Source organism: Schistocerca cancellata, chromosome 2 (assembly GCF_023864275.1).
Source record: "Schistocerca cancellata isolate TAMUIC-IGC-003103 chromosome 2, iqSchCanc2.1, whole genome shotgun sequence".
NCBI lineage: Eukaryota > Metazoa > Arthropoda > Insecta > Orthoptera > Acrididae > Schistocerca > Schistocerca cancellata.
This window is the reverse complement of record NC_064627.1, coordinates 1,114,072,019-1,114,095,166: the sequence shown is the minus strand read 5'-3', so window position 1 is coordinate 1,114,095,166 and position 23,148 is coordinate 1,114,072,019. Positions and strand designations below refer to the sequence as shown.

Here is a 23,148-nt window from a genome sequence, read left to right as displayed (position 1 = left end):
TTGTCATTCGCACTGGATGTAATCGGTCGTATTTCCGTTTGGCCTCAGTATAAGTCAGTCGGTCCAGGGTCTTATATTCCATGATTTTGCGCTCTTTCTGGAATATTCTGCAGTCTGGCGAGCAAGGTGAATGGTGCTCCCCGCAGTTGACGCAGATGGGAGGCGGGGCACATGGAGTATCGGGATGAGATGGGCGTCCGCAATCTCGACATGTGAGGCTGGAAGTGCAGCGGGAAGACATATGGCCGAACTCCCAGCACTTGAAGCACCGCATCGGGGGGAGGGATATAGGGCTTGACGTCACATCGGTAGACCATCACCTTGACCTTTTCCAGTAACGTATCACCCTCGAAGGCCAAGATGAAGGCACCGGTAGCAACCTGATTGTCCCTCGGACCCCGATGAACGCGCCAGACGAAATGAACACCTCTACGTTCTAAGTTGGCGCGCAGCTCGTCATCAGACTGCAAAAGGCGGTCCCTATGGAAAATAACACCCTGGACCATATTTAAACTCTTATGTGGAGTAATAGTAACGTTAACATCCCCCAACTTGTCACAAGCAAGTAACCTGCGTGACTGGGCGGAGGATGCCGTTTGTATCAGTACTGAGCCAGAGCGCATTTTAGACAAGCCCTCCACCTCCCCAAACTTGTCCTCTAAATGCTCGACGAAGAACTGAGGCTTTGTGGAGAGAAAAGACTCCCCATCAGCTCTCGTGCAAACTAAGAATCGGGGCGAATAACTGTTACCTCCATCCTGGGACTTACGCTCTTCCCACGGCGTGGCCAGGGAGGGGAACGTTTTCGGATCGTACTTCTGAGCATTAAATTGAGCCCGAGAACGCTTAGAGACTGCTGGCGGCTGGCTGCCAGCGAGAGATGATGTACCACGCTTCATTGCGGGTCATCCGCCTTGATGCCACCTACTCCGACCAAGGGCCCTCCCCACGGGCGCCACCCAGCCACAGCAAAGGCCACCTGGCAGGATGGCCGTTGCCGGGAGTCCTGATACCCCAGGAGGATAGGCATCTACTCCTTGGCATACGTGGGGAGTTAACGGCGCAGGCATCAGTAGAGCGGTCCCTGTGTTGTCAGGGGGCTACAACCAAGAGGGTACATGGCGGCCCCACCACAACGGACTGGCTACCGTGCTGGATCTTAGGTGCAAAACTGTCCAAGGTCGTCGTCGCAGTTAAAAGAAACACTGCAGAGGGCAGCATGGTAATCGCACCCAGGAACGTATCCCCGCCCTAAAGATCGAAAACGAGCGGGACACCATTGCAACGACGTGAAAGCCGGCTAAAGGTCTAATTGCACGACGGATACAGTGCACCATGTAAGGCGCCCTTCCCCAATTGGCTCGCTCTTCGGAATAATTTAGAAAGATGGAGGTCAAACCCGAGAGGGGACCATCACATAAGGCCAAAACATGTGAGACTCCTTTTAGTCGCCTCTTACGACAGGCAGGAATACCGCGGGCCTATTCTAACCCCCGAACCCGCAGGGGGGCTGATACATTTACGCTTCTCCATAATCCTTTAAAGTCTGTAACATCACCACACCCTGTATGGGTCGTCATAGATAGAGGAAAGTACCATAAGGCTTCGGTACTCAAGATGACATCACAATTATTGGAAGACTGCAGTATGCAAGTAAGAGTAAGTGCAAGCTCCCAGTACTGATAACAGCACTGACACGTCAGCTACAGTTAGCTGTTGTATGCAGCTCGACAATAGTGGAGGTGGTCAGAATGGCTACACGCTTATGTGTGTAGAGAATTATGGGAGCAGTTTCACTCGAATTAACGATGTTGGCGATAGTTCTATCCATAACAGTTAGTACAGTACAGTAGAGGAATTTAAACAGCCGAAAACTATTGGCATCACTGCAGTGAGGAACCATATGTACACTGAGAGCAAATCTCAAAATATGGGGAAATTCTGACTGTAGGCAGAGTTTGGTTTAAAAAAATAGCGACTGAAAAAATAAAATTGCTCGTATCAAGAGAGTGTGACGAAATAGGAGACTAGTTGAGCTTAGTTCCGCCACTACAGCTACGGTAATTCATTTGTGGTGTTTTTACTGAGAGAAAAATCTGGAATATTAAGCAACTACACACGATACATGAACAGGAGCAGGAGCAGGAAAGGGAAGGGGAACCCTGAAAGTGACGTGTCGTATATTTACCTAAGGATATCTGGCAACAACGCAGAGAGCTCGTGTGTACTCACTGCCCTCTTCTCTCTTACTAGCGAATGTATGAATTTAAAGATTTGAATGATGCAAGAATTGAGAAACAGTGAGTAAAGAATGTGAGATTCCAATAGATTACAGTTGAGATCGTGCAAGTAAGCTGTTGTTTAAGCTACAAAGGAAGAAAGAAAATGGCTAACGTCGACATTGATATTGCAAGTGTCATTTAAATAACACACTGGAGTTTTTTCGCAGCATTCCTGAAGATGTTCAACCACCTGCCACAGAATATTCGACGATTACCACAGTGGACGTTCAGAAGCAAGCAGACTGATGCCTGTGAACAAGCAACAGCCACTATATTCCGTAATTGAATTTTCTGGAAGTGGAGTCGTAGACTGGTGAACATGATACCATCACATTGAGGCCACAAACTAGAAACTAAGTGCTATAAGGTAATGCCAGTATTGTGTAATACTTCGTGTTTGTTATCTTAGTTATACTAGCGGTTTTAATAAGGAAGGTGTGACGCAATCTGTCCGGCCATCGCCAGATTTTGTAAATCGGGCCTGGAGAACGTAGGTGCCTAGTAAGCGCATAAAGAATGGAAAAGGCCCTCCGTGGTTTAATAACGAAATTCGGAGGATGTTGAAGTAGAGAGGCTGTTGCACTCTCGGTTCAAAAGGGAACACACAGACGACAAGCAAAGGTTAGGAGGGATTCGTGCGTCTGTGAAAAGGTCTATGCATGAAGCATACAACAACTACCATCACACCTTAGTAAAATATCTGGCAGAGAACCAGAGAAAATTCTGGTCCCTATGTGAAACAGCTCACCTAGTCTCAGGCTTCCATTCAGTCCCTTGTTGACCAGTCCGACGTGGCACTTGAAGATAGCAAAACAAAAGACGAAGTTTTAAAATTCACGTTCAACAAATCGCTCACGCAGGAGAATCTTACAGACATACCGACATTTGATGACTGGACGGACTCCCGTATGGACGACATAGTAGTAAACATCCTTGGCTTAAAAAAACTGGAAGATTTGAAAGCAAATCACCAGGCCCAGATAGAATCAGAATTCGATTTTACAAAGAGTACTCTACGGCATTGGCCCCATACCTAGCGTGCAATTATCGTGAACCTCCAGTCCAGCACTAACTGCTGAGCGACTGGAGAGAAAGCACAGGTGACTCCAGTATGTAAGAAGCATAACAGAACTGACCAGAAAAGTTACAGACGAACTTCCCTAACTTCGTTTTGCTGCAGAATCCTTGAACATATTCTCACTTCGAATATAATAAACTTTGAGACAGACGCTTATGTCCACGAATCAGCATGTTTAAGCAAGCATCGCTCGTGCGTAACTCAGCTTGCCTTTTCTCGTATGATATACTGCGACCAGTGGGTGAAGGGAAACACGCTGATTCCATATTTCTAGATTTCCGGAAAGCATTGTCAGATCATGATGCACAACTGATTAACTTACAAAACCTAACAGGGTGTACAGTTCGGAAACCATTAAGTAAAAGTGTGAGGTCTCTCAACCCGGTGTCTATAGAGCACTTAAGAGAAAGCTTAAGAAATGTTAATTGGGGAGATGTATACTTTCAGCCAAATGCTGATAAATGCAAAATATTTCTTGATAAATTTATATCCCTTTTTGAACATTGTTTCCCAAAGACAATTACTAAATGTAACACCACACACTTTTCAAAGAAACCTTGGATTACTATAGGTATTAAAGTGTCTTCAGAAAGGAAAGGAAAAGAAAAGAAAACTGTATGAGACAGCAACAACTAGTGAAGATCCAGAAGTAGTTTTGCACTATAAAAATTATTGTAACGTACTGAGAAAAGTTAAGGAAATCAGGAAATATGTATGTTAGAGATGAAATTAACGACTCTGGCAATAAAATCAAATCAATATTGACCGATGTTAGAAGGGATACAGGAAAAGTAACCACGGGGGTAGGTAGTATTACTATTAAAGAGAACAAGACCATCCTAACCAACAGTACACAAGTACCTAATGTATTTAACAACCATTTCTTAAGTGTAGGACAAGAAAATGGTGAGAACAGTTCAAAAGAAAAAAGCCAGGCAGTACATGGAGTGTTTTGAAAAAAGTCAGATTAACTGTCACCTAACAACATCTTGTGAAATAAGTAAAATTATTAAATCTTTGAAAAATAAATGTCCTGTTAGAGTAGATGACATCTCTAATAAGATGTTAAAGCAATGTGGAGCAATTACAGCTGATGTTCTGAGTCACATATGTAATGCATCACTAACTTAGGGTTTTTCCCAGACAGGTTAAAATATGCCATTGTCAGTCCTCTCTATAAAAAGGGAGACACCACAGATGTCGATAATCGTCGGCCAGTATCCTCGCTTACAGAATTTTCAAAAATCTTCGAGAAAGCAACGTACTCAAGAGTGGTTAGCCATCTCAACAGTAATGGGATACTTAGGAAATCACAGTTCGGATTTCAAAACTGCTGTTCCACTGAGACAGCAATAAACAATTTCACTGTCCACAGCCTTTAAAAGGAAAATGGCACAAATAGGAATTTCTGTGACTTGTCCAAAGCATTTGATTGTGTGAACCATGACACTATGTTACAGAAGTTACAGTTCTATGCTATAAATGGAATAGCATATGAGTGGTTTAAGTCATACCTACAGAACAGGAAGCAAAAAGTTTCCTTATATGGGTCGAGTGATTTAAATAAGTTTGCCACTTCATCTAATACGGCTCAATCACAGGTCCGCTTCTGTTCTTGATATATGTGAACAACCTCCCTGCCTATCTGAAACAAGAAGCTGAACTGACCCTGTTTGCTGATGATACAATCATTATTAATCCAGTAAAAAACTGCAATTGAAAATGATACAAATAAGGTCTTTGGAAAAATCATGAACTGGTTTTCTGCAAATGGGCATGCTCCAAACTTTGAAAAAACACAGTACATCCAATTTTCTGCTGCAAAAAGTACAGTTCCTTCAGTAAATGTAACACAAACAGAAGTCAGTGACAGGGTAGAGCATACTAAGTTTTTGGGTGTACATATACATGTGAAAATTGGAAAATTCATATTTTGGATCCTCTAAAGCGAACAGGTTTAGCAACTTTTGCAATCAGAATAATTGCCAATTTTGAGGACATAGAAATTAATAAGCTAACATACTTTGCACACTTTCACACACTGATGTCATACAGAATAATATTTTGGGGTAACTAAACATTTAGACAAAAAGTATTCACTGCTCAAAAGAAAGTGGTTAGAATAATGTGTGGGGTTCATAGTCGCACATCTTGTAGGCATCTTTTTAAAAGATTGGGAATTTTTACAACAGCCTCACAGTACATTTACTCACTAATGAAATTTGTTCTCAACAACATGGACCAGTTTAAAAACAGTGATATTCATGATTATAATACTGGAAAAGAGGAAGTCTTACACTATCCTTTACTCAACCTATCTGGTACAGAAAGGGGTAAAATACGCTGCTATAAAATTTTTCGACAAATTACCAGGTGAAATAAAATGTGTGACGGACAGCAGTAATAGCTTCAAAAACAAACTGACATATCTCCCTGACAACTCTTACACCATAGATGAATTCCTGAATAGGAATAAATAAATTTATAAATATAGTATATGCATTTTGTGCCATTTAAGGGAATGGGGTAAAAATAGAAATATTAATCTTTAACTCTGTATTGTAATATATAATCTTGTTGCATATGTCTATTGCTTGTGCACTTGACACGTTCCCTATCAAAACGACTACCGTGCCGTGCGATCGATCAATGGAACACGCAACCAACTGACTAATACGGTGACCCACTGCAGGTGTTAAAGGTACGAGCTTACGGAACAAGTTATCAGATACGTGAGTGGCTCAAAGACTTCTTAAGTAATAGAACCCAGTGTGTTGTCCTCGACGGCGAGTGTTCGCCAGACAAAAGGGTATCGTCAGGAGTGCTCCAGACAAGTGTGGTAGGACCGCTATTGTTCTTTATATACGTAAATGATTTGGCGCACAGGGTGGACAGCAATCTGCGGTTATTTACTGGTCATACTGTAGTGTATGGTAAGGTGTCGAAGTTGAGAGGCTGTAGATACGTATAACATAACTTAGACAAGGAAGAACAAACCTGTGAAGTTCTGTTACGGTATTAATTGTATCTTGCTTGATGCAGTCAACTCGTTTAAAAATCTGGGTATAATATTGCAAAGCGATATGAAATGGAATGAGCATGTCAACAGTGGTGGGGAAGGTGAATGGTCGACTTCGGTTTATTGGGAGAATTATAGGAAACTGGTTCACCTGTAAAGGAGAGAGCACGTAGGACGCCAGTGCAACCGATTCTTGAGTACCGCTCGAGTGTTTGGGCTCCGTATCAGGTGGGATTGGAGGAAGACCTCGAAGCAATTCAGAGGCTGGCTACTAGATTTGTTACCCGCATCTTCGAACAACTGAGTGTTACGGAAATTCTTCAGGAACTCAAACGGGTATCCCTGGAGGGAAAAGACGTTCTTTTCGAGAAATGCTATTGGGAAAATTTAGAGAACCGGTATCTGAACCTGACTTCCAAACGATTCTACTGCCGCCAACATGCGCTGCGCGTAAGGACAACGAAGATATGATGCGAGACAACAGAGCCCATACGGAGGCGTACAGATAGTTTTTCCGTCGCTGTATTTGCGAGTGGAACAGGAAAGGAAATTAGTAGTAGTAGTAGTAGTAGTAGTAGTAGCACAGGGTACCCTCCGCCAAGCTCCGTACAGTGGCTTGCGGAGTATCGATGTAGATATTGACTCAGTAACAAAAATATTTGCTGGATTATGGTGAGGAGTGATTAATTGCTAAATAATTTTGTGGGGGTATAAAGCAAAGATTTTATTGATGGGTCTCCCATTTAATGACTGCTTTACACTTACAAGTCGGTCTCTGTGGTCATATGATTTAAAACAGGCGAATGTGACTATACGGAAAATACATTCCACGACAAAAGAAGACACTACGAAGGAATCATCCGAGTGAATTTTTTGTCAGTATGTTAGTACCACCTGGATATTACTTCGTACACATATCGGAATTCATTTGTATTTAGCAGAAAAGTTGCATCATTCAAGCCAATTTCTCACTTAACAGCGTCCATAGTTATTTTGATGAGTATTCACGTAGAATCAAGAAAATCACCATTCTACCTTACAAAATCAGTTACGTCAGAGCCGGCAGTATCAGACACCACCCACACACTGTTTGAAGGACATCTTTCTGCCGTTTGTTAATGTTTGATTTCTCAATGCACGATCGCAATTTCGGCTCTTTGGCCATTGTCAAGGCTTAAAACGTTGCTTTAATCGATATATTCCAGGCCAGGGATTTGTCATCAAAGCCTGGGTCGCATCCGTTTGACTTTTAAATAAGAATCCTAATACGTGTTTGTGGGTGGTGTAATACCACCACGTTACAAACACACACACACACACACACACACACACACACACACACACACACACACACACACACTCTTCGACTCAAGCTAAGACTCCTTTTTAAGCACCTGACAATGGCCTAAGCGTCGAAACTGCAATAGTGTATTGAAAAGTAAGACATCTTCAAAATATTTTTGACCATAAACACCAGAAGTTAACCATCCACTTAAGCTACCGGGTAGGAGTTACTACTTTGCGCATATCTTCGAATATCGATCGTAAAACGTTGACAGAAATAGTTTTGGTTGTGCATACCAAATCACATCTTGCACGATAACTTTTCTAGCGGAACATTAAAAGTTGCAATATTTTATAATCTGTAATCAATTAACGGAAAGACATTACAATTTCAGTTAGGAAAAGCGTAATATTTTGTAAAGTTTACAGGTATCTAATGTATATATGCACGAACCTCATTGGTGAATTGGGCGCAGTTTTGTAGTAAAGATTAGCAACGAGAGAACATTAGAAAGCAAAGAAAGTGAAAAGAAAGAAGCCGGTACAGGCGGAGTTCGGGTCCAAATCCGTCTGTCAAAAGCGCTGTCGGTGAGGCGATCACTGCTGTGAGATCACTGGACTTCCGTACCGGCTACATCGATTAGCGACATCGTGGAGCTTCGCCTCCGGCTCCGATGCAACTCAACTTACGACTCAATTTCACCTCCGACCAGTTTTTGAAACGGAGGTTTTACCGAAGCTAAACGACCAAAGCTTTAACTTCAGACATATCGTTCATCAGCAGGATAAAAAGCTGCCAGCAGTAAACCAATGACGGTCTAACGACGTTGTCTGCAGAGCTGTCTCGGCCCACCACAAATGACTGCTGCAGTTTACAGATTTTCTAGAGTATGACCGCGGCGGGGAGCATTAATGGAGTTCCCTAATATCTTCCCCCCCCATGAACCATGGACCTTGCCGTTGGTGGGGAGGCTTGCGTGCCTCAGCGATACAGATAGCCGTACCGTAGGTACAACCACAACGGAGGGGTATCTGTTGAGAGGCCAGACAAACGTGTGGTTCCTGAAGGGGGGCAGCAGCCTTTTCAGTAGTTGCAAGGGCAACAGTCTGGATGATTGATCTGGCCTTGTAACAATAACCAAAACGGCCTTGCTGTGCTGGTACTGCGAACGGCTGAAAGCAAGGGGAAACTACAGCTGTAATTTTTCCCGAGGGCATACAGCTTTACTGTATGATTAAAAGATGATGGCGTCCTCTTGGGTAAAATATTCCGGAGGTAAAATAGTCCCCCATTCGGATCTCCGGGCGGGGACTACTCAAGAGGATGTCGTTATCAGGAGAAAGAAAACTGGCGTTCTACGGATCGGAGCGTGGAATGTCAGATCCCTTAATCGGGCAGGTAGGTTAGAAAATTTAAAAAGGGAAATGGATAGGTTAAAGTTAGATATAGTGGGAATTAGTGAAGTTCGGTGGCAGGAGGAACAAGACTTCTGGTCAGGTGACTACAGGGTTATAAACACCAAGTCAAATAGGGGTAATGCAGGAGTAGGTTTAATAATGAATAGGAAAATAGGAACGCGGGTAAGCTACTACAAACAGCATAGTGAACGCATTATTGTGGCCAAGATAGATACGAAGCCCACACCTACTACAGTAGTACAAGTTTATATGCCAACTAGCTCTGCAGATGACGAAGAAATTGAAGAAATGTATGATGAAATAAAAGAAATTATTCAGATAGTGAAGGGAGACGAAAATTTAATAGTCATGGGTGACTGGAATTCGAGTCTAGGAAAAGGGAGAGAAGGAAACGTAGTAGGTGAATATGGATTGGGGCTAAGAAATGAAAGAGGGAGCCGCCTGGTAGAATTTTGCACAGAGCACAACTTAATCATAGCTAACACTTGGTTTAAGAATCATGATAGAAGGTTGTATACATGGAAGAACCCTGGAGATACTATATATACTATTATATAATGGTAAGACAGAGATTTAGGAACCAGGTTTTAAATTGTAAGACATTTCCAGGGGCAGATGTGGACTCTGACCACAATCTGTTGGTTATGACCTGTAGATTAAAACTGAAGAAACTGCAAAAAGGTGGGAATTTAAGGAGATGGGACCTGGATAAACTGAAAGAACCAGAGGTTGTACAGAGTTTCAGGGAGAGCATAAGGGAACAATTGACAGGAATGGGGGAAAGAAATACAGTAGAAGAAGAATGGGTAGCTTTGAGGGATGAAGTAGTGAAGGCAGCAGAGGATCAAGTAGGTAAAAAGACGAGGGCTAGTAGAAATCCTTGGGTAACAGAAGAAATATTGAATTTAATTGATGAAAGGAGAAAATATAAAAATGCAGTAAGTGAAGCAGGCAAAAAGGAATACAAACGTCTCAAAAATGAGATCGACAGGAAGTGCAAAATGGCTAAGCAGGGATGGCTAGAGGACAAATGTAAGGATGTAGAGGCTTATCTCATTAGGGGTAAGATAGATACTGCCTACAGGAAAATTAAAGAGACCTTTGGAGATAAGAGAACCACTTGCATGAACATCAGATGGAAACCCAGTTCTAAGCAAAGAAGGGAAAGCAGAAAGGTGGAAGGAGTATATAGAGGGTCTATACAAGGGCGATGAACTTGAGGACAATATTATGGAAATGGAAGAGGATGTAGATGAAGACGAAATGGAGATACGATACTGCGTGAAGAGTTTGACAGAGCACTGAAAGACCTGAGTCGAAACAAGGCCCCCGGAGTAGACAACATTCCACTGGAACTACTGACGGCCTTGGGAGAGCCAGTCCTGACAAAACTCTACCATCTGGTGAGCAAGATGTATGAAACAGGCGAAATACCCTCAGACTTCAAGAAGAATATAATAATTCCAATCCCAAAGAAAGCAGGTGTTGACAGATGTGAAAATTACCGAACAATCAGTTTAATAAGCCACAGCTGCAAAATACTAACACGAATTCTTTACAGGCGAATGGAAAAACTGGTAGAAGCCGATCTCGGGGAAGATCAGTTTGGATTCCGTAGAAATGTTGGAACACGTGAGGCAATACTGACCTTACGACTTATCTTAGAAGAAAGATTAAGGAAAGGCAAACCTACGTTTCTAGCATTTGTAGACTTAGAGAAAGCTTTTGACAATGTTGACTGTAATAGTCTCTTTCAAATTCTAAAGGTGGCAGGGGTAAAATACAGGGAGCGAAAGGCTGTTTACAATTTGTACAGAAACCAGATGGCAGTTATAAGAGTCGAGGGACATGAAAGGGAAGCAGTGGTTGGGAAGGGAGTAAGACAGGGTTGTAGCCTCTCCCCGATGTTATTCAATCTGTATATTGAGCAAGCAGTAAAGGAAACAAAAGAAAAATTCGGACTAGGTATTAAAATCCATGGAGAAGAAATAAAAACGTTGAGGTTCGCCGATGACATTGTAATTCTGTCAGAGACAGCAAAGGACTTGGAAGAGCAGTTGAATGGAATGGATGGTGTCTTGAAGGAAGGATATAAGATGAACATCAACAAAAGCAAAACGAGGATAATGGAATGTAGTCGAATTAAGTCGGGTGATGTTGAGGGTATTAGATTAGGAAATGAGACACTTAAAGTAGTAAAGGAGTTTTGCTATTTGGGGAGCAAAATAACTGATGATGGTCGAAGTAGAGAGGATATAAAATGTAGACTGGCAATGGCAAGGAAAGCGTTTCTGAAGAAGAGAAATTTGTTAACATCGAGTATAGATTTAAGTGTCAGGAAGTCATTTCTGAAAGTATTTGTATGGAGTGTAGCCATGTATGGAAGTGAAACATGGACGGTAAATAGTTTGGACAAGAAGAGAATAGAAGCTTTCGAAATGTGATACTACAGAAGAATGATGAAGATTAGATGGGTAGATCACATAACTAATGAGGAAGTATTGAATAGGATTGGGGAGAAGAGAAGTTTGTGGCACAACTTGACCAGAAGAAGGGATCGGTTGGTAGGACATGTTCTGAGGCATCAAGGGATCACCAATTTAGTATTGGAGGGCAGCGTGGAGGGTAAAAATCGTAGGGGGAGACCAAGAGATGAATACACTAAGCAGATTCAGAAGGATGTAGGTTGCAGTAGGTACTGGGAGATGAAGAAGCTTGCACAGGATAGAGTAGCATGGAGAGCTGCATCAAACCAGTCTCAGGACTGAAGACCATAACAAGAACAGCCTAATAGCTTTCCGTAACAAGAATAAACGGGATGGCGAAATGGCTAACCTCCCACAAATGGCATTCAGGTGAGGGCTATTGAACCAGTCAGTCAATATGCAAACCAGTGCTTGTCAGTTACTTTTCGAAGGATTTGTGAAATGACTTCTCAAGGTTATGCTTCGTTATCTCCTATTTAATTTCGTAATATCTGGTTCCAACAAAAGACGGTTTGTTCAGGCAGACTATCAGTTGACGAGAAGCTATATCCTCTTATTTTTCAGTACGATCCTAATTGCGAATAAAAACACCGGACAGCTCCGCCAGGCCCACTTGATAAACACACTGAACATTGCGGCACGATTAGAGCTCAGACCGCACCAGTTTTCTATGCGGTTTTTTTAACAGGTGCAGAATCTGCGTCAACTCTTCCCTGCTACCTGTTTCACGTCTTCACTATCTTTCCTGTCGTTTCCTAGTATTGCCGCTATATAAACAATGTCTCCCCCGGATTCTTATATTTCTGTGTCATTTATTTATCTGTATTTAAGGAAAGCTAACTCTTCAAACTACAGTTAAGAGCTGCAGAGGATTCTAGCACGTGACATTCATATGTAATGTCTTCACATCTAAAACACTGCAATGGCTCTGCTGTTTACAGTTTTCTTACCTAACAAACTTGCCGTATCACTTATTAATATTCCAAACTAAAATTTCTCTCAATTATTACACGTTTTGAAACAGGCTTTTTCGAGTCCGCAGCCGAGTATCAATATTTTATGTCCTGTACTTCGACAACTGCTCTAATTTACTTCTATAATTTCAAGAAATTCTGGTTCCACTAGTCATCCTTATTGCTCATATCTCAACGCAGCTGCGAAATTTCTGAGTGCCGTGCAAAGTTGAAACGTATTCTCTCGAAACCACGAGCTATTACGTCAGTATCAATAACTGATGAGCTTAAAACCGAATGGGCCTAAAGCACATCGTTGTCGACTTTGAGACTGTAGCATGCACGCTCTTGACATGTGTTAATCTTACTGTGAACCAGCTTTATATGTGCTTTACCTGTATACTGGTACATTTGAACATTTGCGAAAAACTTGTGAATTTATAGTAATGCCAAACATTAATAAATTATTTAAAGTAGGTACGTTTTTATATGAAATATAAGATGTTGAGACTTGGTTAAAAACCAGTCAAACCTATGAGACTCGTGGTTTGCCCACAAATCTGATTTTCAAATAAATTTATTTTTGTCATTACTTTGTGTCTGTGCTGTGTGTCCTTATGGTGCTCAGTGCCTCAGTTCACGTTTCATCTGCTGAACTTCTGGAGATAAGTTTTTCCTACGTAACGGAATTTAAGCCTATCGCTCATTTCTTCTCTCACATTTTTTGTAAACTGTGCATTACTCACGAAAAAAGTTTTCCCCATGAGGGCTGTCGAATGAGAAAGATGCGCTTAACCTGCAGTTATGGTCTAGCTCATTTCGGTACTCACAAGCATACTAGTTTTCAAATCGGTGTAAACTCAGGTAGACACTGCAGAATTTAATTGAGGATTAAGGTTTAAAGCCCCTTCGATGGTGTCATTAAATACAGAACGTGTGAAATTTCGCCTTCGGTAGTCACACCTTCCACGCTGGCATACTTCTTTGTTATGGAGTTTTCAAATTAGCGCATTACTTGGAGAATTTCGAACACGACTACTTGCATTCTACAGTTTCGCAACATTTTGTAAGATAACACTTTGATGATCCAGTGAACAGTTTAATGCACTATCAACCATATCAGTCAACTCAAAAATTACGAGATCTGATAAACTCTGAGAATGGTATTAACATTAGGAGGCTAAGGTTAAAAATCTTTGTAATTTAGCATATTTTTTGTTCACAATTATTTAACAGCATTTGATGTGATGAGTGTTCACTGATTTCGACTCCTGTCAATCAGAACCAGTATCTTGTCACGAAAGTAACGTGAAAGTTTTAATGACCATTGCAATGACTTAAATTGTTTTAAATTGCTCAAGATGGGCGCTATGCCACTAACGTGTTGCTTTCGTTACAAGATATTCAAATGACTCTAGAATCTAAATCAGTAAAATAAGAATTGCACCAAATACGATCAGGACAACTCTAAAGTACTTTTTGGCACTACCACATACTCCAATTTGATAATTTCGAGTGTCATTTTGTATAATTCTTTTATTAGATAGCGAAAGTTGTCGGACAGCTCACATTGATAGGCAACTGCCTAAGGAAAACAGCCGCCGCGTTCCAGTCCGTTTAATACAGTCTTATCCTTAGTAAATGTACAGTGTACACACCGTTGCGGAGTATCAGATTCTGGACACCCTCACACGAAATGTATTGTCGGACTCGAACCTTCTTGAGAGGCATTATCTGAATAGCCATCGGCAGGCTAGCTGTACTGGGCGTGCCTCAAGATATAGACATTCCTATTCATTGAAATACATCAGTACCTTAGAAGATAATAGGTACTATGTATTGCAGTCGTTCCACATACAATGCAGTTATCTGATAAAAACTAATTTTCATCCATATAGTGATAAAAACGCCAAGTGTGAATATTTGCGATTAGTTAACGCTACAGAAAATTTATGGTGTGTACGTTACGAAACGTAAAAACCAAGCAGTCTTTCGTAACAATTTAAATACCTGGCTTGTTATTTAAACATTTGAGAGTAAACATTTATAATGACGAGAAACACTACAACGGAAGGCAGGAGTACGTCTTCAACATTTTTACGTAAAATACTTGCAGCTCTAGTACTTAACTATATGGGGGCTTACTCCTAAAATTGAGGTTATTGATTTGACAAACCTCTGCATTTAGTCCTAAATGTGACTTCATAACTAACCATACAGTTCCTCAGACTACTACCAAAAGCATTATACTAATGCTTGTTTCTAGAAAATTAAGGCTAGTCTAAAAAACATCGATGTTACAGAGAGGCCACTTCCAATGCTTCCATGCATTATGGGAAATTAATATCTGAATCTCACAGATGGTACTCACTAAGAAATGCACCTCGTGAAAAGTGTACAAAATTCCAGGAACCGGTTCTTAGGACGAAACTATTTTCCACCACTTCCGATTACCGTTCCCGTGGAGACTGAACATAAAATTACTCAAATGATGGCACGCAAAGAGGCGTAACGATAACCTTTGTTCTCCCCCACACGCCATCCGCGAATCGTTCGGGAAGGAATCCTAAAACCACCCTCGGTCAGGCACTATATGGCGATTCGTAATTTATTGATATCTTTGAAAATAACAAAAACCCGTTGTTATTGGTGCTCTAAACTTCGCAAAGGGCGCAATGAATCCGAACATATCCGAGAGAAACTGAAGTATTAATGGGGCGAAAGACCCATACACAAAAACTGGAAAGCTACGCAAGTCACAGCAATACTCAAGACAGGAAATAGGGGTAACCCGCTGAATTACAGATCCATATCGCTAATGTCGATTTGCAGTAGGATTTTGGAACGTACACTGTGTTCGAATGTTATGAATGATCTCGAAGAAAACGATTTATTGACAAACAGCCAACATGGATTCAGAAAATATCATTCTAGTGAAACAACTAGCTCTTTATTCTCACGAAGTAATGAATCTCAAACTGATTTCATGTTTTTAGATTTCCAGAAGGCTTTTACTCTGTATCTCCCAAGGGACTTCTAATCAGACTGCGTGCCTACAGACTATCGTCAAAGTTGTGCTATGGGATTCGTGATTTCCTATCAGAAAGATCACTGTTAGTAGTGACTCATCGAGTAAAACAGGCAGCATCTGAGGTTTTCCAAGGAAGTGTTATATGCGCTCTTCTGTTGCTGATCTAATAAACGTTTTAGGAGGCAATCTCAGGAGCCCTCTATGATCGGGCATGATACTGTCATTTACAGTCCTATAAAGTCGTCAGATCTAAGCAAAATTACTTAGACGAGATATCTGGACGGTGCGAGAAGTGGCAACTGACTGAATAATGAAAATTGTGAAGTCATCCACCGAATATTAAAATGTATCCGCTAAATTTCGGTTACGCAATAAATCACAAATCTGAAGGTTTCAAATTAAGCTAAATACTTAGGGATTACAATTACCAATAACAAACTGGAACGATCACATGGATAATAATTTCTTGAAAGCAAACCAAAGGCTTCGATTTACTGGCAGAACATCTCTGAAATACAACAGGCCTACTAAAGAGACTGCCTATGCTACGCATTTCCGCCCTCTTCTGGAGTAGTACTGTGCGATGTGGGATCCGCATCAGGTGCGATAGGACGACGACGTTGAAAAAGTACAAAGAAGCTCATCTCGTTTTGCACTATCGTTAAATAGGGGAGATCGTGCCATTGATAAGCTAATTAGACAATAATTAAAACAAAGGCTTTTTCATTGCGGCAGGACCTTACGATATTTCAAACGCCAGCTTTCTCCTCGCAGTGTGGAAATACTTTGTTGGCGACGACCTACGTAGGGTGGAACGATCCTGATAAGAGAACTCAAAACTCGCGCAGAAAGACCGAAGTTTCCGTTTTGCCCGCGCTTTACTCCAGAATGAAACTGTAGAGATATAGCTTTAAGGTGGTTCTATGAACCCATGCCAGGCAAATGAACTGTAGAGTAATCTGATATAGACTGACTGGGTACGCCCACCCACAGCTAAGATAACTAATCCACTGCTAGCTCACTCCTGTTTGCATTACTTTTATACCCTTACTACCAATAGTCGTCGAATTATTCTGTTCCGCTGGGATTCCTTTCCAAGATGCGCTGGGAGCAGTCAGCTGACCATTAACCTGAATGGGCCTCTACTCCCACTCTCTCCAAAGCACTTGTAATGATGATAGAATGGTATATGGCTGCCTTAGACTATATGAATATTAGCTAGCGGATGCGCTGATTGTCCTATATTGTGTTTAATTTTAAAGTCCTTTATATTGTGTATTGATGTTTCATTATTTTGATATTTTGATAACATTAAATGCTCCATTTCCTATACATGTGATGATCCGCTATGTTGTCACCTTAAACACCGATTGACTGATATGGAGCGCTATCCCGGGCGTCGCCAATCTTTCTTGGCTGCTTTGCACTAGAATTCCTAGCCATCTACGCCTCCCACTTTTATACGTAAACACACTCGCTTTAACATGGTGCACGATGAAGAGGACGTTTCAGTCTGGTCAACATACACATGAAAAGCCCTTATGACAGACATATAAACTTTTCTTTTACAAGGTCTCGTTCACTAACCTAAAGTTACATCGTAAATGAGTGCCATCATACGTTACATCCACAACTGGTAGATTCCGCTGGCTACTCGAATCTTGTCCTACATTACAGTTCAGGAATACTTCGCCTCTACTGAGATGGATATCAGTGTCTGAAAAGCTACCACCTATAGCCCCATGCGCTATACATAAACACTGTACAGACTTTACTACCAGACACGTCCTGATGGATCAGCAGAGCGATTATGCCAATTCTTCAACCTCACTTTATTTAGCATTGCTTGCATTATACTACGTTTCACTCTCTTACAACCAGACATGGTTCACACATTTCCAACAGTAATGAATTTTGACTTCTACACAATACATAAGTAAACTACAATCGTCAGTGGCTATACTCGCTTAAACCAGCAGAATCGCTCTGGATCGACCTCCATGTTGTAACATTGCCTAGCTTTACTGACTTTTACGTCCCTCATATGTCCAATGGAAGTTAACTGGCATGCACGCTACACATACAGACCGTACAGTACGAATCTACTACAGCTTATGAATCGCACAAGCTAACATATTACAATCTATACCACTCTGTTCAACCTCAGTACTGAGAAACATGTGCTACAGAAGTTCGTGGTGAAAGCATGTCATCCAACACGTGAGGGACTATAATTTCAAAGGCACGTTTCAGTGGAAAGACCGCGGAACTTGAACAGGTTTCGTATTACCTACCTAAGAAATGCATGATCATAGACCAGCTGCGACATATTTGAGTAGCTCTGTTTATCCACTACTGGAGAGACACGGCCAGAACCGTCGAGTGAAATAATAGGTATGTTAGTGAAACATTTGCCAAAGATTTAGAACGACGAAAATCTCTGTAATGTGAATGTCAGCATTCTGTCGAGAAACTGGAGTTTGTCTACAAAACTTCTAAGTAACACTTGTGCCCTTAGTACTAATCAGCTGCATGGGGCCGGTACAAACCTAATCTAACGAACATGGTTATTATAGGAAGGCCAGCACCCGCGGTTCCTTGTGTAGTAGCAGAGTTATCAGAGATGTGAGACGCTATGAAACTGAGCTCGTAAAAGCCAGCTTAGAAAATCCCAGGAACCGGTTTTCAAAGCGAAACTATTTTCCACCCCTTCCGATTATCGTCCCCGTGGAGACTGAACATAAAAGTAGTCAAATGATGGCACACAAAGAGGCACAACGATAACCTTTGTTCTCCCGGACATACCATCCGTGAATCGTTTGCGAAGAAATCTTAAAACCACCCTCGGCAAGGCACTTTATAGCGATTCGTAAACTATTGATAACTTTGAAAATAACTGTGAAAAACCCGTTTTTATTGGTGCTCTAAACTTCGAGAAACGCGCAATGAGTCCGAACATACCTGGGAGAAACTGAAGTATTAGTGGGGCCTTCGACACCTTCCATGCGCACGTATTTTAACAGCACAAGACCAGTCATTCTATATTACAAACGTAAGGGGAAAAAGCAAGCAGAAATTTTACTCACATTTAGATCTTCAGTTACGGAAAAAACCAGTAACCCACACAGAAACACACTCCGCGGTTTCCACACGCGGCGTCCCCCTCGGCTGTCTCTTGGCTGGGCTGTTTGGTCCGCTGCGGCCAGCTTCAGGCTCCTAGTTCCTTCGGCGAACGCCCGGCGGCGCCCCTACCTGCGCGGCGAGAGGCAGTGGCGACCTCTTCCCAACTCTGAGTTTAGGGAGGCGGTCTATAAGAAGTGTGGCCGGGCTGCTAAGTGTCACACCCCAGCCTTGCTTCACCAGTGGAAGAAGAGCAAATAGTAAGTATTGTGTTTGGGTGCCCGTTTGTAGTTTCAGGGGGTTTGTAGTGGGAGGTCTATGGATCTCTGCTAATAGTTTCTATAGTATTCTGTGCCTGAAATGCGTGAAAAGATTAGCTAATTGTACTATTTACGTAACACGACTTTTCAAGTTTATTCAAGTTTTACCATAAAGAAACTCGTAAATCAATCAAAACCCTGTCAGCACAGATTTTTTTTTTTTTTGTTTGATGAAAGTAGGAAAATTAAACACAGGTTTTGTGAGCGTGTGTCCAAAGAGGTGCGCATTTTACCTCTCCTTTTTGCGAACTTTTTCTTCAACGTCCAGTTTTCTGAGTTCACACGGAGTCTTAAAGCTTCTAAACTTCAGGTTATTGATGTGACAAACCGCTGAATTTAGTCTTACACGTGACTTTACAACTAACCATACAGTTCCTCAGACTAGACTCCAAAATTATACTGACGCTAGTCTCTAGAAAATTAACATGCTCAATGCACAACTTCACGAAGTAAGCTCTAATGCAAGCTAACGTTGTTAATTTGACATTGAACTAGATTTTCTACTAGATGCTATTTTAAATAGGAAAAATCTCTCTCGCAGGAAGAGCAGCAAATGGGTTCTCTGGTTCTGTTGCTCCTCGTCGCATGGGCCGCCTCAGGTCAGGTGGCGGAGTATACCGGCGGTTCCAACGGCGCAATGCAGGCGCCCCCGGAGCACACCGCTCGGGAAGGAGAGGTAAATCTGATCACTAGGTACTAAGAAACTGCGATGACTCCAATGGACAAATATCTTAAAATGTAGATACTAGTGGAACTGTCGACAGACCAGTTCTGAAATGATTGTGCTGGCCACTAAACAGATACATACCCAATGTTAATTAAAGCGGACTTTGAAAAATTTAAACCTTCCTGAACCGTACAGCTTGTCTATGCTCCAAGCATATAAGTACAACTGTTAAACTAAATTCTGTAGTTGCTAATGTTCCATCAAATTTTTGAATTTCGTTAAATACTACACAATTGCTGTAGAACTATTGAAATTTTCAATTGAACTGCGGGTAGTAAACGGGCAGCAGAAACACGTAGAAAAAATCGTAAAAAAATGCTAAATAGCACGCGGCTGTTAACATGTCTTTCTGCACAGCCTCTCAGTAAAGTAATACAGGTGTATAGTACCAGTTATCTGCACTACAGTAGCTGTACTGCATCTCAAGTAGCTTCACTATGGCCAACGTCGACCTTACAGCCGTCTGTAAACTGATACAAAAGTTAACGCATTGTTGTTCACCCTACTTATGCCGTGTGGCATAATTTTCTTCATGGTATTCGCCTGAGAAACGGACTGAAAGATGCAGCCCCTGCTTTCCTTGATAGCTCAATCTTTACAATTAAAATACTGCCTTGTTAAGCGTAACTTAATATTTCTCACTGAGATAGGGTCAGTAGTTGCTACTGATTTTAGTTATGCTTTAAGATTCCGTGCCACTTCAGGTACAAATTCGGACTTGGTCCATTTTCAAGTATAGTATCGATTTTTACTGCCATTTGTCGTTGCTCTTGAAGCCCACCTTACACTCGCGTAATAGACGTCACACGCTACTTAATGGAGCACGTTTCGACCGATTGTTGCAAAGCTCCTATAATAGCGTAAAATGCGTCATTCATTTGAACGTAAGATGGAGTCGTAGTTGCAACGACATACAGGGCATGAAGACCCATAAAATACTTGAATGGCCTAAATCCGATATTGTGCAGTACTTCAAACAAAACGAACAGCAAATGAAGGTATCATGAGATACGTCCATGAAAACTTACAACTACGCGATAGGTAGCTCAAATTACTGCCTGCTTGATAACTAGCTCTCTAGTTCCTAGAATGTTTATATGTCATGTCCTTTCCACATGTCTAGGGATTTAGGTGAACATGTTATTGCGTTTATCGACACATAGCATCTAACAAATAGGTGCCGAGAATATATGTAACTGGATATAACGAGTAGATTTGAGGTACTCCTAAGGCGTCTGCCAAATTTAAGCAACGTAAAAAAAGCTATTACAGTCCAACGTACATAAAGGTTTTCCAACCTTCCAGACCCAAATGCAACAGATTGGGTACTGTAATTACCTCACGACTATGTTCTGTACTTCACAGTGTCCTTGATATTCACGTACGTGCCACATTCGTATAGTAAGACGATTATTGTTTACAGGGTTGGTCAGATTCACCTAAAGTGATGGTGCTCCATCCGATTACCACGGACGAGTCCTCGGCAGAACCTCCACGCCCGACTCCTGCAGGCAGTGTTTGCATGATGAAGGTGGACTGTGCAGACACTAGCCCTATTAACTACGACGAGGTGGTACTGGTAATCTAATAGTAGCGTTAAATTGGTTTTGTCATGATGGGATTTTTCTTCAGTCTGAATCGCTGTTGTGATTAACAATGGCGACCAGCTCTGTCTAAAACTTGGCGTCGTTCTTAATTGCAACAGTAAGATTAAAACACCAAAATAGTTATGTAACTATGTGTGTACGCGTTTCAGGAGCTTCAGAGGGACGAGGAATATCAGGACGCGCCAAGCACTGCTCAGGAAACGACAGCTGCAACGTCGAGTACCGGCTCGCCAAAGCCGACACCACCTCCTGTGCCGTGCACTGTGGAAATACAAGTGGTGGGTGTCACTTCCAGATGTAATTCCAGCTGTACCGTATGTAGTCACTGTACTAACCACTCTGAAAGCTGGTTTCGTGCCGCCTTCCACACTGTTCCATACATTTGCAAATGTCTCCATCGCTAATAGCATGTTATGCTTCGAATCCAAGTAGCTTCGCCCACGAGCCTTTTGCTCCCTTCGCTTCAGTTAACGAATTAACACCTTGATATTTCGGGATGTCTTGTCAACTAACCCCCTTCTTTTGATAAACGTAAACCACTCAAACTTTCATACTGAGTATATTGCGTAGCTGGATAACTACCCGACGTAGCCATCTAGTATTTGGCACAGTTGCAAAAACTTGAACTGTTTTTGGGCTGTTCCTCGTGCTACTAATAGATGTTTAGTGTTTCCAGAATGGTGGCTCTGAGCCGTCACCCGACACACACCTGCCCACATGTGAGCCTAACGCATATGCTGTGTGGTGCTTTTCAGCTGCAGAAGTACCGCGGGCAGTGCGTCCGGCTGGGCCAGCACTTCGGCGGCTGCCGCGCGGGGCCGTTCGTGTCGCCGCTGCAGCCCCCCTGCCACCCCCCGCCGCAACACTAGCGGGCGCTGCAGCGCCGCGTCGCTTCTCGTCACGTCCATCGGCTGGCTGTTGGCTCGCTTTTAAACTTACTGTTCTGAATGTAAAATTTATTGATGGTTCTAAATATATTCAAGCTGCAAGTTAAAATTGTGCAATTGATTTAGTCCTGAAACCTGACATGTTTCTGTTGGAGAATTGCCCTCTCCTTGAAGCTGGATACCAGAAGAACTGCGAGGCTCACAAGTGATCATAAATGACGCTAAGCAGATGCACCCTGTTACCCTTCACGTTCCGCACGAGTCGGGTACCAACTGTTGAGAGTTTAACAACGTCTATTAAATACTGAACAGCTACGATTCCCTTGGCTTGGCAGCTTGAAACAGCGCACTAAAAAACAAAATATTTAGTATTTTGATATTTCATTGCAAAGGATAGGGGCATGTTTCAAAGTATTTGAATGATAAGGTAAGTCAAGGAGTGAGTGTCCCCCCCCCCCCCCCCCCCTCCGTTACCACAAAACGTTGAATGTCGCGTCTTTCCTGCTGCTCTGGAATGGTAGGTTAAGAAGACGGAGTGGTTAACGAGGTGTTCCAACTGAGCGCATAGTTCGCAGAAAGGAGTGACGACAGTTTCTGGACAAAAATCCACTATCGGTCACAGAACAAAAAGTTTTATGCGCTAGATTATAGTCGTAGCAGAACATGGCTGTACTTGAGCCGTAAAGTGTAGAGTAGTAAATTACCGCCAGGAAGTAATTATCGACTCCAATGTAGTCTCAGTTCGTGGGCACAGAGCTGTGGTAAACCCAGTCAACGTTAGAGCTATCTCTCAGCATACCGCTGAGAAGTTCATTAATTTCTCAAATAAAATAGTGCTGTATTCAGACTGCCAATTACTTAAGCATGTGTGGAAGTTATAAATAATTAGTACACGATCTCCCACAAGAAAGTGCTGCTGCAATTACCCTCTACTT

The 23,148-nt window shown here is 42.0% G+C and overlaps 1 protein-coding gene across 1 annotated transcript; it reads left to right on the top strand.

The window, feature by feature from the left end:
* The first annotated feature begins 1,617 nt into the window (after positions 1-1,617).
* LOC126161263 (uncharacterized) lies at positions 1,618-22,195 on the top strand. The gene is made up of 5 exons (XM_049917003.1): positions 1,618-1,659; positions 19,534-19,668; positions 21,143-21,298; positions 21,476-21,604; positions 22,082-22,195. The coding sequence occupies exons 1-5, from the start codon at positions 1,618-1,620 to the stop codon at positions 22,193-22,195; spliced, it is 576 nt and encodes a 191-aa protein (XP_049772960.1).
* The last annotated feature ends 953 nt before the right edge of the window (positions 22,196-23,148 follow it).

Coding starts and splice junctions, on each gene's coding strand:
- LOC126161263 (XM_049917003.1), top strand. CDS start 1,618: ATGACATCACAATTATTGGAAGACTGCAGTATGCAAGTAAGA. Junction 1,660..19,533: donor ACTGCAGTATGCAAGTAAGA/GTAAGTGCAAGC, acceptor TCTCTCTCGCAG/GAAGAGCAGCAAATGGGTTC. Junction 21,605..22,081: donor GCACTGTGGAAATACAAGTG/GTGGGTGTCACT, acceptor GGTGCTTTTCAG/CTGCAGAAGTACCGCGGGCA.